General features: G+C 42.7%; 1 protein-coding gene across 1 annotated transcript in view; it reads left to right on the top strand.

Annotated features, from left to right (window-relative positions):
* Window positions 1-16,136, top strand: part of LOC119429183 (glycogenin-1) — an 87,927-nt gene that overhangs the window by 53,383 nt on the left and 18,408 nt on the right. Inside the window, exons 8-12 of the mRNA XM_037696862.1 lie at window positions 3,479-3,641; window positions 5,663-5,789; window positions 8,761-8,929; window positions 11,093-11,206; window positions 11,617-11,704. Coding sequence (XP_037552790.1) covers window positions 3,479-3,641; window positions 5,663-5,789; window positions 8,761-8,929; window positions 11,093-11,206; window positions 11,617-11,704 — 661 coding nt within the window. The remainder of the gene's footprint in view (window positions 1-3,478; window positions 3,642-5,662; window positions 5,790-8,760; window positions 8,930-11,092; window positions 11,207-11,616; window positions 11,705-16,136) is intronic.

The raw sequence follows: 16,136 nt of genomic DNA, 5'->3' as shown, positions 1-16,136 counted from the left end.
TGTAGTGAGTCACGTGAGGTACGTGTCACTTGTTGTATGACAAATATATGGATATATATTTACGCATACTTTTCACGAGTTCTTCATTTTTCTGACTGTAAATGTCGTGCATTGAATTTAACAGAAATGTAACGAGAGACGTTGTTTATCTTTGACCCATCAAATGAATGGAATCATTTATTTTCAGAATCAAAGTTTAACATCAAACATTTACATTAATTTGGCAAAATATGAAAATAATAACAGACAGTTTCACAGAAAATGAACTTCAAATCACTCGGCGGTGATTTGAGGACTTTGCTTAAGATATTTCTAAAATATCTGTACTGATTTATGAGAGAGAGGTGGGTTTTAGAGTGAAAGGAGATTATCTTACAGAGAACTGTGTGAGGGAAGTTTAATCTGTTTAACCAGAAATTGCACGCTTCGTCAGATCCTCAGCTTCTCACGGTACACTTGGTCAAAATAGAACCATCTACCTGTTGACGATGAATCAGCGCTGGATGTAGTTCCTTTCTGACTCGTTTCAGCGTCTCCGTCGAGAGCTACCAAACCTTCAGAAAGTCGTGCGTTGATTAGCTCAAAACAGAATTATAATCCCAAACGTTCCTGGTTCTTCATAACTCCAAACTCTTCATAACCGGCTGCACTCTCAATCTGCTCATTCTGTTGGACTATCGGACCTGTTGTCAGCTCTCATTCCAACATCTCTCAGAACTCTCATTCTCTTGGAATTCTGGAATCCATAATTCTCTATTCCTTCTCTTCTCTATGAACTGAGAAGTTGCCACATTTTATTTGGGTCGACTTCCTGTTCAATTTAGAGCTTTCTGATTCGTGGAAGGACCAGAAAGAGGAGTGGATTTGTGACGTAAGATGTTATCATAAGTCAAGGATTGTTTACAACATACAGAAAAGATTATTGCAGCAACAGCAGACTTCGTGGAGTCTCACACTTTGTAATCTTTTCAAATAGTAAAACATGACATTTTTCTCGGTAAACATTTTAGTTGACCGAAAACCAACCTTTAACATACTTACGACAGCTTGTTCATTTCAGACAGAAAATCAAGAAAGGCATATTCAGGTGATTTCTTCTCTGAATGAGGAACAAAAATCATTACTTACTGTTTATGTAAAAATAAAAATTAGTAGTTCTTTTCAACCTGTAAAGCATTGAGTGAACTAACACAATTTGATTATCAAAACATTTGTAAGACAGTAATGATTATAGAGGATTGTCTTTTCTGCTTGATTAATTCAAGAAAGAAAGTTCATCAGATGGTTCAGACTTATTCAGATCAATGAAAATAACAGTCTCTGTCCATCTGGTAGATTTGAGGTCATCTGGTTCACTACATCTGTCTTGCAGAGTAATGCATCAGAGAACAGAGACTTAGATCATCTAGTTGATCATCTTACAACTTCAATGCAAACTTCACTTGATAAAACTGCTCCACTGAAAAAGAAAGTAATCAATCAGAGGAAACTGGCTCCTTGGTTCAATTCTGAGTTACGTACTTTAAAGCAGCATCTAGAAACCAGGAGAGAAAATGGTGCTCTACTAATGTTGAAGAATTTTATTTAACTTGGAAAGATAGTCTGCTAACATATAAAAAAGCTCTCCGTAAAGCTAGAACTTTATATTACTCATCTTTAATAGAGGAGAATAAAAATAACCCCAGGTTTCTGTTTAGTACTATTGCTAGACTAATTAAAAGTCCCATTTCTGTTGAACCATGTATCCCTACAACTATAAGTAGTGATGACGTCATGAGATTCTTTATAAATAAAATTATTTCAATTAGAGAGAAAATTCAAACCATCCTTCCTTCTACTATCTCTAGTCCTCTGTCAAATGAGACAACTTTAAAAATTTCACAAGAGCCTGATTTATGTTTGGACAGTTTTTGTCCTGTTGAGCTCTGAATTGTCAAAAATAATAACCTCATCCAAACCATCCACATGCCTGCTAGATCCAATCCCAACCAGACTGTTTAAAGAGGTATTTCCACTAATTAATGTCCACATTTTGGATCTACTTAATTTGTCTTTAATGGATGGTTATGTACCACAGAGCTTTAAGGTTGCTGTAATTAAACCTTTACTTAAGAAGTCTGATCTTGATTCATAAATTCTGGCCAACTATAGATCTATATCTAATCTAACTTTCATCTCAAAAATTCTAGAGAAAATAGTTGCAGGTCAGTTGCGTGAACATCTACAAAGAAATAATGTGTTTGAAGAGTTTCAGTCAGGGTTTAGAGCTCATCATAGCACAGAAACAGCACTAGTAAAAGTCACTAATGATATTCTCATGACCTCAGACAATGGACTGGTGTCTCTACTGGTCCTGTTAGACCTCAGTGCTGCATTTGATACAGTTGATCACAATATTTTACTACAGAGGCTTGAATATGATGTTGGGATTACAGGAACAGCTCTAAAATGGTTTAAATCATATCTATCTGATAGATTCCAGTTTGTAAATGTAAATAATAAATCTTCTTCATACACCAAAGTTAATCATGGAGTTCCTCAGGGCTCAGTGATTGGACCAATACTCTTTACTTTATATACGATTCCATTATGTAAAGTTATTAAACAACATGGGATAAATTTTCATTGTTATGCTGATGATACACAATTATATTTGTCCATTAAACCCAATGAATCCAATCAGCTACTTAGACTACAAGCATGTATTAAAGACATAAAAAGTGGTACAGTAATCGCTCATTTATCGCGTGTGTTCTGTACCCTGCCCTCCCATGATAAGTGAAAAAACCACCAAGTAGAGATACAGTCTGTTGGACTCCTGGCAGGGACCAATGCAGACATGTTCCCGTTTTTAGTTTTCTACATTCGCCTTAGAATCTTATGATTATGATTGTCCATTGTTGTCATCATTCTTTGTTGAAATCAGGTCTCTCTTGTAAATGAGTTCTCGAGGCTCAATGGGATTTACCTGTAGAAATAAAAGTTGAATGAATAATAATCATGTAGCCTTCAAACTGCAATTTTGTATTTTCCCAATGAATTCTTCAACTGCATTGTTCCCCTATTTTTGCTCCTCATGCTAATTTTAGCCATTGTTATATAATTTTGGCATTTAGTTATTGGTTAGCTACTTTTAGCTTTAAGCAAATTGTTGCTATTTTTACTTCTCTAATAGTCTTTTTGTACTTATAATAATTCTGCTCCATTTTGTCTAATTTTTTGCTCCTTTCATTTTTTTTAGCTATTACTTTAACAACTGTTTTAGCTTCTTCGGCTACTTTCAGCTGTCCCTCAGCATTCGGCATTCTCGCTGCATTTACACTGAAATTTCATTTTCTAAATCTACCGTTAGCTGTTAGCATTTCATGTGCTGTTCCAGTTGTAGTGCAGCCCAGTGAACCGTACAGGATGATTAATATTTTCAAACCCCATTAATTCTTGTTGAGCCCTGTCAAACTGTGCCCCCCCACCCCCCCAGGTGCTGAGTAACGTGGACGAGCTGTTCGACAGGGGCGAGTTGTCGGCAGCTCCTGACCCCGGCTGGCCCGACTGCTTTAACTCGGGTGTGTTTGTGTTCAGACCATCCCTGCTCACCCACAGCCGACTCCTGGACCACGCCCGGCACCACGGCAGCTTTGATGGTAATCACCTCGCCATGCTGGGGCTCTCATGCTCAGCTACAAAACAGCCAGGCTGATTGCAAACACAGCAAATCAATTTATTCATGAAGCCCACTGAAATAAAGTAAATTAGAGTTTAAACGTTGCACAGGAAGATGGGAACGACAAGAACAAATACAGCTCTGGATGGACCTGAGTGCAGCACGGTGGTGCAACTGGTAGAGCTGCTGCCTCTCAGCGAGCAGGTCCCTGGTTCAAACCCCAGTCCGGGGGCCTTTCTGGGTGGAGTTTGCATGTTCTCTCCGTGCATGCGTGGGTTTTCTCCGAGTACTCCGGTTTCCTCCCACAGACCAAAAACATGCATGTTAGGCTGATTGGTAACTCTAAATTGTCCCTAGGTGAGAGAGAGAGAGACTGAATGGTTGTTTGTCTCTATGTGTCCCTGTGATGGACTGGAGACCTGTCCAGGGTGTACCCCGCCCTCGCACAGTGATTGCTGGACATGGGCACCGGCGACCCCCGTGACCCAAAATGGAAGAAGCGGGTAAAAGATAATGGATGGATGGACTTAAACAGCTGCTCATCTTCTGCACCCACATTCGGCTCATACTCACAGTTCACATTTGAAATGAAACGAACCACGTTCATTCAACCTTTACTTACGGTATACAGGTTAGTCTCACTGAGTCACAAGGAATCATTTTCAAGAGAGACCTGTTTTAAAGCAAAACACCACAGATGAGGTACACAGTCATAAAATGCATATAAAAATAAAAAGTAAATAAAATGAACGATGTAAAACAAAATAAAAAACAAGTTGCATTATGAAACGAGGTAAAAATCTAAAAACGTCTGCATTGATTTTTGTGGTGAACTTAACGGTTGTTTAAAATTCCTGAGAGGTCAATGTCGACAGCTTCAGATCTTTTTGTAAGGTGTTCCACGTTACAGGAGCGGAGTAGGAGAAGGCCCTTTAGCTAAGTTCAGTCCTCACTGAGGGGGCGCTGCAGGTAATGATGTCCTGAGAGCGCACGCTGTAGCTGCACTCACACAGAGACATGTAGGAGGAGATGTATGAAGGCAGCAGACCAGGAAGTGATTTAAAGATGAAGATGTACCAGTGAGAGAGTCTGTGTGAAGTTAATGGTGACCAGTTAACCAGTGAATACTGGGTGCAGTGGTGGTACGGTAGTTACAACCAGTTATGAATCTTAGTGCACCATGATAGACAGCATCCAACATCTGCAGCATCCAACATCTGCAGGGTGCTTGCAGGGAAATAATATCACCGTAATCAATAGAGGGAAGGAAAGTAGCAGTTACAAGGGGTTTCCTAACATTCAGGGTTAGACAGGATCTGTTTCTGAAAAAGAAACCAAATTTTATTTTCAATTTATTTATCAAGTTTTCGACATGAGACTTAAAAGAGAGGTGTGCGTCGACCAAGTTTCCGAATTATTTACAAGAATCGACTAACTCGATAGGAACACCATTCGTAGATGTGATAGAAGGAAGGACTGCTGGTACCGACTTCCTGTTTGAAAACGACATCCCTTTGGTTTTATCTGCATTCAGCACCAGTTTGAGACGAAACAAGTCAGACAGAATGGTGTTGAATACAGACTGTAAAACCTTAGCAACTGATTTAGCTTGACAATAAACAGCTGTGTCGTCAGCACAGAAATGCAAGGATGCGTCAGGAATGATCTGCTACATAACTTATGTATATTGTAAAAAGGGTGGGTCCTAAGACTGAGCCTTGTGGTACACCAATGTCAAGATGTCAAAGTCAAAATGTTCAGGAGATGCGTGTTCTGACTGTTACACTTTTTAAAATATCAAACTTCATTTATTTCAACTCCTTCAAAAATCTGCTTCAGCATACTTAATTCTTCTTTTGTATCTTTTAGCTACTGTTTGGCTAATTTTAGCTTTTGCCGTATGCTTAGCTTCTTTATCAACAACTTTAGATCAGAATGCAGTAGAGGAGTATAAACGATGTGATTTATTAATTTTCTTATGTTCTCGTGTGTTGCTGCCAGGAGGTGACCAGGGCTTGTTGAATTCCTTCTTCAACAGCTGGCCGGTGGAGGACATCAGCAAACATCTGCCATTTATCTACAACCTCTGCGCCAGCACTGTCTACAGCTACCTCCCTGCTTTCCAACAGTGAGCGTGTGCACGTGTTAGTTTTTGTAGGGTTTCTGTTCTGTCTCCATCTGTTTCCTCATGTTTCCAGTTCAGCTCTTAGTGTTTTCACTCCCTGTGTTCAGCCCTTGTCTAATGGTAATCACTGCAGGTGTCTGTTGTTTGTTCCAATTAGTGTCTACATATATTCAGCTTCTCTGTGTCTTGTTTTTGTCTCGTGATTGTCCTTATGGTGTGTGTCTGCCTTCCTTCCTGTGTCCTGGTTCCTTGTGAGTACGCTGCCCAGTCAGCTTCTGCTTTTTGTGTTTTTTATCAAATAAATATTTTGAGTTTTTCCACTAGCCTCTTGTCGTCCTCCTGCACTTGGGTTCAACACTTCGTACGGCAGAACACGACAGAATCCCGAGACCAGTTCTGAACCCAGCAGGAGGATGATTACTCTGTTCGAGTTTCTGGCCCGTGAAGAAGACAAAACCGCTCGTCGAGACAAATAAATGGAGGAGTGAAAAAGAACTCAGTTCTGGGAACCCATCTGTCTGTCAAACCTGGGTCCTCAGCCTCTCAGTCTCTTCTCTCCTCACCTTTTCACCTCGCTGCTGCACCTCGCCACTCACCTCCTCCTCGCTCAACTCCTGGCTGCCCTGAACAGTCGTCCGAGAGAGGGGGGTGAACCGCTGGTCCTCCCCGAGTCCAGCGCAAGGAGGGGAGAGCTTCACAAGCGGAGGGACAGCCCAGCCCTTGGTTACCGGAGGGACAGCGGAAAATTTTGCTGGGGGGGGGGGGGTACCTGTGCTCATCAGAGGTGCAGCCCAGCCCTCCCTCGCCAGAGGAGCTGGAGATGTGGAAGTCTTCACTGGTGGAGAGGTATCTGGGTCCACCAGCATGGCAGTCCAGCCCTCACTCCACTGAGGACGACCACTGCTCCCCACAGCCAGCTGCACCTTTCTGAGACTTCTCTATTAGACCTGCCTGGCTTTCTCCTCTGCCCTGCGAGTGGGTCCAGGCAAACACTCCTTCCTCTTGTCCACCTGATGGTTTCACCTCTGCAGAGCTTCTGATCCCCGTTTCTGCAGAGGGTCTGGACTCTCCAGCTGCAGCACTGGTTCTCGACTTGTCAGCTGCATCTCTGACTCCCCCACCACCTGCTGCAGCCCAGACTCCACCACCTGCTGCTGTAGCCCAGGTCCCTGGTTCTCCAGCTGCAGCCTTGGTCCCTGGTTCTCCAGCTGCAGCTCTGGCTCCATCAGCTGCTGCAGCTCTGGCTCCATCAGCTGCTGCAGCTCTGTCTCCACCACATGCTGCAGATCTGGTCCCCGGCTCAGCTGAGGTCCTCGCTTCTGACTCGGCTGAGGTCTTCGCTCCTGGCTCGTCGGCTGAGGTCTTCACTCCTGGCTCATCAGCTGAGGACTTTGCTCCTGGCCAACCTGGGGAAGATCCTGAGTTGGCTGCAGAAGATCCCAGCCCGCCAGAGGTCTTCGTCCCTGGCCCGCCTGCAGAGCTCTTCGTCCCTGGCCCGCCTGCAGAGCTCTTCGTCTCTGGCCCGCCTGCAGAGCTCTTCGTCCCTGATTTGCCTGCAGAGCTCTTCGTCCCTGGTTTGCCCCCTGTTCACCCACGGAGGTCCTTACCCTTGGTTCTCCCCCTGCTTTGCCCGAGGAGGTCCTCGCCCCTGGTTCGGCTCTGGAGGTCCTTATCTGCCTGAGTCCAGGAGGACACAGGTGGACACCCCTGCGGGCCACAGATGACCGGTCTCCTGGCTACCTGTCGGGACCCAGGCCTGGGGATGGATGTTTCCCAGGCCACCCTTCTGATCTCCTTTCTCAATGAGGACAGTCACCGGACCTCGCGCCTGAACTCCAGACCTGCCTTGGACGGTCTCCTTACTGTCCACATTGACTCTAGGTTGGGGTCCTGGGTTTTTGTGTTCTGTGCTTCCCAGGGTTTGTTTCTGCCGTTTTTGTGCTCTTTTGGTCCTGTGTCTACTTATCCTGTTTTGTTCCGCCTCCCACACAAGTTGGATGTATCTTATTCTTGGGATGTCAGGAGCCATCTCTTGAGTGGGGGGTACTGTAGGGTTTCTAGGTTTTTGTCCTGTCTCCATCTGTTTCCTCATGTTTCCAGTTCATCTCAGTGTTTTCACTTCCTGTGTTCAGCCCTTGTCTCACCTGTGTCTAATGTTTATCACTGCAGGTGTCTGTTATTTGTTCCAATTAGTGACCACATATACTCAGCTTCTCTGCATCTTGTCTTTGTCTCGGGATTGTCCTTATGGTGTGTTTCTGCCATCCGTCCTGTGTCCTGGTTCCTTGTGAGTACGCTGCCCTGTGAGCTTCTGCCTTTTTCTTTTTGGTAAAATAAATATTTTGAGTTTTTCCACGAGCCTCCTGTCGTCCTCCTGCACTTGGGTTCAACACTTCGTACGGCAGAACACAACAGTTTTAATATACTCAGCTGAACACTAAAACACGTTATGCAAGATCAGAGTAAAAGGTAGGATATGTCATCATATTTAATAGTTCCTTTACTTACAAACAAGTTCTAGATATTTGTGCCACTATTTTTCTACTCCAAGAATGACCAGGGCTGTCTTGACCTCATTTCAAACTCAGAATTCGCTCATATACATTGTCCAGGTCTAAAAGCCAAACTCATAATGAATAGTATGAAAAAATAATCCAAGTCTGTCTTTATGCATAAAATGTACTCTAGAGGATCAAATCATAAATGTGGGGAGACAAAGTGGGCAGGGTGTGTGTGACACGGCAGAAGGTGTATACCAAAAAAAAGTGCACCACCTGAATACAGTTTTTAAGCTGTGAACACACAAAGACTATGAAAAGCACCTCTGGAACCAGCTGCACAGTTTGTCGGACATGTTTCTGTAGAGTTTTTGTCGGAACACCAAATGTTCTGGTTCTGACTCGTTCAGTCCCTTCGTGCAGTGGCGCCAGTTTAGATGTTTCTTTCTGAGTTGTTACTGTACCCCCATGTGCAGGTTTGGTCACAATGCAAAGATAGTCCACTTTGCTGGAGCAGTGAAGCCCTGGAGCTCACCGAGGGGAGACTCACACCTCATGGAACGTTTTGCGTCCTTATGGTGGAAGGAGTACCACTGGAAAGACAACCACACAACACCACCCACTCCAAAAACACAGCAGCAACAGGTACAAACCCCTCAAATCACATTCTGTCCTCACACTGTTACATATAGGGGGCATGTGCGGGGACCAAAGCCTGGTCCCCATAAGGATAAATCTCGTTGCTGGGTTAGGGGTTAGGTTTAGGACTAAGGTGTGAATTGCAGATGAGTTAGGGCTATGCATGTACTGGTAATGGTTAAGCCCCCAGTATACTGTCGCGTACGTCCATTGCGTGTATGTATGCGTGTACGTATGCGGAGGGTTCAGACTTTGTGCTCGAGCATACACCCTGAGCGGCTGCAGAGCAGCTTCGCAGACAAGGGGCGTTTACCTTCGGGACAAACTGAGGTCGTCGATTGGTCATTTGCTGACACGCCTACTGGATTTATTGACAAGTCGAGAATAAAAAAGGAGAGCTGGCAGCCGCAGCAATTTTCTGTGTTTATATGCTGTTAATTAAAAGTTCTAAAAAAAAAAAAAAAAAACAGGGAGCGCTGGCCCTGCAGCCCACACATCAGACCAGCCCACCAGGAAATCTCCAGACCCTCCCATAGTCACGCTGGGACTGATTTTAATTAACTCGTGACAAATTCCTTCATTTCTCACAATTTCAGTCATGGCATCAATGGAGGAGGAAGAGATCGCTGCCTCTTGGCAAAAAAACAAAAGAAAAGGCCAAATCAGAGATGAAAAACGGGAATTTAATACATTGGCGTCGCAAGAAAACAGTCCGTCGCCGGGCAGTTTATTGTGTGACACCGTGTAAGCGTACGCAGTCTTAAAAATTGAGCTTCGCATGGACATACCCTGCAGGGGTACGCGCGTACCTCCACATATAAGTAAGCGGGAGTATACTGGGGGTTTAAGGTTTAGGGTAAGGATTAGGGTTAGGCTATAGAAATGAATAGAAGTCAATGCAAAGTCCCCAAAAATTAAAAAATGCAAGACCATGCATGCATGTGTGGGTGGGTGTGTGCATCTAATGCAGGGCTATTCAACTGGCAGCCCGTGGGCCGGTGACTTCAGTCCAGCCCATCAATGAGGTTTTTTTTTTTTTTTTTTGGTTCTGGGTTTGGATTTTGGGTTATGTCTATTGCATTTATGGTCCAATGCAATAAAACAAACACATGTAAAAGGTAACAGATCATTGTAATACTTGGTTTATTTAAAAAAATGTCTTTAATTGCTGGATGTCTGGCCCCTGAGCTGCTGGCTTTCAGTAGCTGAGGCCCCTGAGCAGTTTTATTGAATAGCCCTGATCTAAAGAGTTGTCAGTAACACTATGTTCACACCACAATCTTAATGCTCACCTGACATTTGTGGGTCTGATGCAGTTTTCCTTTGCATGCTCGTTCAGATTCTAATTTAAACGTGACCTCCACTAGACCTCAGGATTAACAGTAAATGGTTCTGAAGACTCCCATTATACTCCAGGTTTTTTTTTTAGACTCCAGTGTTAACAGTAACCGTTAATGATGTCCTCCATTGGACTCCAGGGTTAACAGTCAACGGTTCTGAAGTGACCCGCAAAATAAACTGTGATGTCACACGCAGCACGCTTCATTTACAGAATGGGATATGGATGCTATGTTACCATGTGCGGATCAGTTCTGAAGTTGTTGTGCAATCAGAACCAATTAAATTATTATCTGACATGATTGTTTGCCTCAGTGTTTAGATTGAATCTTTCCATTTTCTGCTTTGGCCAGAGCAAAACTGCATTTGTAGAACTAACATGATGGGAACCATACTTGAGTTTGTAGAGTTTTAGAGTTTTTTATGTAAAGTAGAAACAGAGTCAAACATGGCTCCCATCACACACGGTCCGACATTAACATCAGTATCAGATGTTGCTGTAGACTCTCAGTCATCCAGGACATGGGAAATGAAAAGAACAACGATGAGGCAACTGATTCTGTAGTTAAAGACGTATCTTTATAAAGTAACCGGTTGGCTGATGTGGCACAGCTGGTCAAGGGTCCAGTCAGTCAGTCTGAGTCCAGTTTGGTAGCCTGGACACTAAAACTGCCACATATTAGACACACTCACACTGTTGTACCATTCTTGTACCCTTAGTGGAGTGTTCGTTTGTCCACCAGAGTCTGTCTTCTATATGAATGTGCTGAGTGACAGCCAATGCCTCACGGCCCCGGTGTTCAACCCTCACTGTTTGGTTTTGTCTTACAGATCTTTGAACGAGAAGTTGAGATACCATTTATACAGAACTTGGATACCTCCGGTTCACTGCTTGCACATTTCCGTCTATCTGACAGTCCTCACTCACACACTGAAGACAGCATGGTAAGCTGAGGCTCCTCACTTCTTACACTCGTTAAATCTATAGATCAAACTGGAGGCAGATACAAAATGTGAGCAGTTATGACTGTTTGTATGGGCATTCAGTAAAGAGGACAGGAAGTGGACAGGAACCAAGCAGCCTGGTCAGCACTTTGGCTTAAGCAGTAGGTGGTAATATTGCAATGTTGTATCAGAGACATGCTGACACCACTGTCAACGCTGGCTTCAGATCAACCATTTTTCAGATAGAAGTCACCTTTCATGACCTGAACACTTCAGATACGTAGAAGTCAGTGCAACACCTCACATCAAAGAAAATACATAATCTATCAATCAATCAATTTACATGTTTTAAAGCCCATCTATGCACAGAATCAACACTTAACAACGTTTTTTATCATTAACAAATTCAGGATTGGGGCAGTACGGTGGCTCAGTTGGTAGAGCAGCCGCCCCTTAGCGAGGTCGTTGGTTCCAATCACAGCCGGGGGACCTTTATGGGTGCAGTTTGCATGTTCTCTCCATGCTGCATGGGTTTTCTCCAAGTTTTCTCCAAGGACTAAAAACATGCATGTTAGACTTATTGGTAACTCTAAAGTGTCCCTAGGTGAGAGTGAGAGAGTGAATGGTTGTTTGTCTCATAAGGAGGGTCTCTGTGTCCCTGTGATGGAATGGAGACCTGTCCAGGGTGTCCCCTGCCTCTCACACAGTGACTGCTGGATTTGGGCATCAGTGACACCCGTGACCCAGAAAGGAAGAAGTGGGTAAAGATAATGGATAGACATTCAGGACTTAGCCATTATTGTGGTCTACAGTACATCTTAGTGCACCATTTGATATGGTGTACTGGGATTCTTCCGTTCATTTTCTTTATCCGTATTTTCCTTTATAGGTCTGCATTTTTACTATAGTTTATTGTTGGCATTGTCTACTGTTATTGTTGTTTGTACTTTATATGTTCTGTTTGGAACAGGTCCCTCTTGTAAATGAATCCCCGTGGCTCAATGAGGCTAGCTTGTGTAAATAAAGGTTGAATGAAAAAAGGTTGCAGGGAGCTGGTGTCTGTCTCCTCCTACTTCTCCTTTAAGCCCAACTTCTACAACTCAAATCTCTCCTACAAGTCAATCTTCAGTAAACCACACCTTTTCATTTTCACTGTTGTCTGTTAATGAGATTAATAAATTGTTATACGGTCTAGACTCTAGAAAATCTGCATGCCCTGATAACATTCCTCCTTACTTCTTAAGGCTAACCACACACATCATTGTAGAACCCGTGTCACATCTTTAACCTGTCTATAAGCCAAAACTCTGTTCCAAATGCTTGGAAAACAGCCTTTGTTCTATGTTTTTCTTAAGGGAGGTGACCCTACCTCACTGAACAACTATCGACCAATCTCTAAACTCTGTGTTATTTCTAAGGTTTTAGAAAAATTGATAAACTCTCAAGTCAAGTATATTTGGATTCTGTCAACATCTTAACTCCCCATCAATCTGGTTTCAGGAAACAACACAGCACAACCACTGCTTCGCTTAAGGTTTTTAATGAAGTTGTTGAAGCACTGGATGCTAAGGATTATTGTGCTGCAGTTTACTTTGACCTGTCTAAAGATTCTGACACTGTGGATCATGACATCTTATGCCATACATTCTCAGAAATGGGTTTCTCTGACCACACTATTGTTTGGCTCTCTAATTATTTCTCAGATTGGAGGCAATATATTCAACATAATGGTACTTCTTCCAGCTATCTAACTGTCAACAATGGTGTACCACAAGGCTCGGCCTTAGGACCCACCCAGAGCTTAATTTGTAAACTGATTGAGGCCGGGGGGTGGGGGTTGTGTCTTGGGGAACATGCATACTCACAAGACAAGAACCTGACAAGTTGTTTAATGACAGAAAATATATTTTGTTAGCAAAGAATAGAGTCTTAATATTTATTAAGCATTAGCTACTTCTGTATTTACAAAAACAAAAAAATCACATAAAAATTGTGCTTTGACAAACTTAGCAATAAAACTAAAACGTTGCCAACGCAAAAGAGGAAAAAGGGGGCAGGTATCGCTCTCGCTTTGAGTTTATACTCTTTGTTGCATGCGTGCGAATCATAAAAACAGCAGCGGAGGTGTCAGAGTTATTTATTTATCATCTCAGCAGCAAAGGGGAGCGACACCATTCAAGCATGGCTCCAAAAACAAGGCAGTCATATTTGTTCATAACTTTATTATTAGTAAGCCTGAGAGTTGCAGGATCTAAGCAAACAGTTGCCGGAAAGCACACTGACAAAATAAGAGAGTTCTCGGATCATGTTCCAGCAAGATCTGGTTCAAATTACGCAATGGACCCACCCTCTTCACAATCTACATAAATAATGTAGGTCAGACCATTCCTGATGCATCCTTACACTTCTATGCAGATGACACAGTTGTTTATTATCGAGCTAGAACAGCCGCTAAGGTTTTTCAGCTCTCAGATTTGTTCCATCTCAAACTGGTGCTAAATGTTGATAAAGCCAAAGGGATGTTCGCTGGTGAAGATTCTCAGTCGTCCAGGACATGATAAATTCAACTTCTGTTCAATTTTTGCATTGAACAGAAGTTGAATCTCTCAATTCAAAGAAACGAGGAGTGTGGGATTCAAGTTATAAAGGAATGTTGTTCTCAAACAGGAAGTCGGTACCAGCAGTCCTTCCTCCTATGAATGGTGTTCCTACTGTTTGTTGATTCTTACAAATACTCATGTATCTTGATCAATTTGAATCTCTCCTTTGAGCCTCATGTCAAAAACTTGATAAAGAAATTGAAAGTAAAACTGGGTTTCTTTTTTAGAAATAGATTTGGTCTGACTCTGAATGCTAGGAAACTCCTTGTAACTGCTACTTTCCTTCCCTCCATTGACTACGGTGACATTATTTACGTTAATACTCCTGCAAGCACCCTGGACACTGTCTATCACGGTGCACTAAGATTCATAACTGTCTGTAACTACCATACCCATCACTGCACCCAGTATTCATAGGTCAACTGGTCATCATAACTTCACACAGGCTCTCACACTGGTTCGTACCCACACAACATTCGTACCTCTCTGCTCACCACAGACTCATGTTCGGCCTGCTGTTGTTATGCTATGTCGTTTTGCATTATTAGTGTTTAGCGTATCTTAGACAGTTTGGTGTGCAGTGTGGTGTTTGTTTAGCATATATCTTAGTGTATATCTAAGATACTTATATACTGTTCCTTTTACACTTTACATTTTTGCTATTGTTGGGTGTAACTGGAACCCTGTGTACATACAGTAATTTTGTTCCACCTCATGTTCCACATGTGATGAGAATGACAATACTAGTTGAACTTGAAGCTAAACTTGGTACATTTTACTGGTACTGGCCATCATGACCCACATCAAATGTTTGTTGGAGCAGAAGGACTCCTACGTCAGTATGTTCTTTGTGGACCTCACATCTGCCTTCAACACCATGATTCCCCAAACCCTGATGGACAAAGTAATCACACTACAACTGTCCCTCTCTATGCAACTGGGTACTAGACTTCTTAACAAACAGACCACAGTCTGTGAGTATCCATGACTTCTCCTCCTCTACCATAACCCTCAGCATTGGCTCCCCCCAGGGCTGTGTGTTGAGCCCCCTCCTGTTCACGCTGCTAACCTATGACTGCGCACCGACTCATCTAGGCTGTCATATTATAAAGTTTGCAGATGATACAGTGGTGGTTGGATGCATCAAAAATGATGAGTCCAGCTACAGGCAGGAGGTGGAACATCTGGAGAGCTGGTGCAGGAAGAACAACCTTCACATTAATGTGAATGTTATGTCTACAGCTACAGCTTGTGCTCTCAAGACATCATTACATGCAGTGTACCCTCAGTGTGGACCGAACTTGGCAAAAGGGCCTTCTCTTACTCTGCTCCTGTATCCCGGAACACCTTGCTAAAACATCTAAAGCAAGCTCTCAACTTTGACCACCCTAAGGGATTTTAAACAACTGCTAAGTGCATGGCCAAAACCAAGGCAGACATGTTCCTGTTTTTAGGATTTTACATTGCCTTATAACGTAGCTGGTTTTGTGTCTTCTTTATATCATTGCTTCCATTTACGTTTCATTTTATATGCTTTTTTATGATTGCCTACTGTTGTCATCTGTGTTCTTTGTTTAAAACTTGCAAATGAGTCCTCGAGGCTCAATGAAACGAACCTGTATAAATAACGATTGAATGAAAAAAAAAATCACAGGGACACTCTGGACAGGTCTCCAGTCCATCACAGGGACACGTCGAGACAAACAAGACAAATAACCATTCACTCTCTCACCTGGGGACAATTTAGAGTTACCGTTAGGTGTTCTGATGGTTTACGGTCAGTGGGATGAAACCGAAGAGGGGGAGAACATGTAAAGTCCACACTGAAAGACCAGGAAGAGAATGTGTGGCCTTCTTGCTTTGAGATGACAGCTCTAACCGCTGCTCTGGTATCAGACATCTTCATCAATCTAATTCTAATCACATCATAACCCAAACATCTTTTCATGTCAGGGCAACAAAAACTGATGATTTGTTCAAATGTCCAGCCTTCATGAGACAGAGATACATCCTACCAGATCCACTTTTGGTTTTGAACAAATGAAAATATCAACAGATCTAGTATAGAGCTGTATGAATGGGTAAATGAGGCACAGATTGTTATAAAGAGCTCTGAGTATCTTGAAATAAGATAGAAAGGAGCTGTGTAAGTACAGTCCATTTACCATTCCATTCAAATAATACATTAGTGGGATATATTTAGCACAAAAACAAAGTTACAAAACTAATCCTTCAATACATACTGGCAATACAACCCCAAACAAAAGATACATTCAGTAATCTTCCCCCAACAGCTTACTCCAAAGTGGAACAAACCAGTTATGTTGGTG

The sequence above is a fragment of the Nematolebias whitei genome, chromosome 24 (assembly GCF_014905685.2).
Source record: "Nematolebias whitei isolate Nwh7 chromosome 24, NemWhi1, whole genome shotgun sequence".
NCBI classification, from domain to species: Eukaryota; Metazoa; Chordata; class Actinopteri; order Cyprinodontiformes; family Rivulidae; genus Nematolebias; species Nematolebias whitei.
This window is presented reverse-complemented; position numbering and strand designations above follow the sequence as displayed.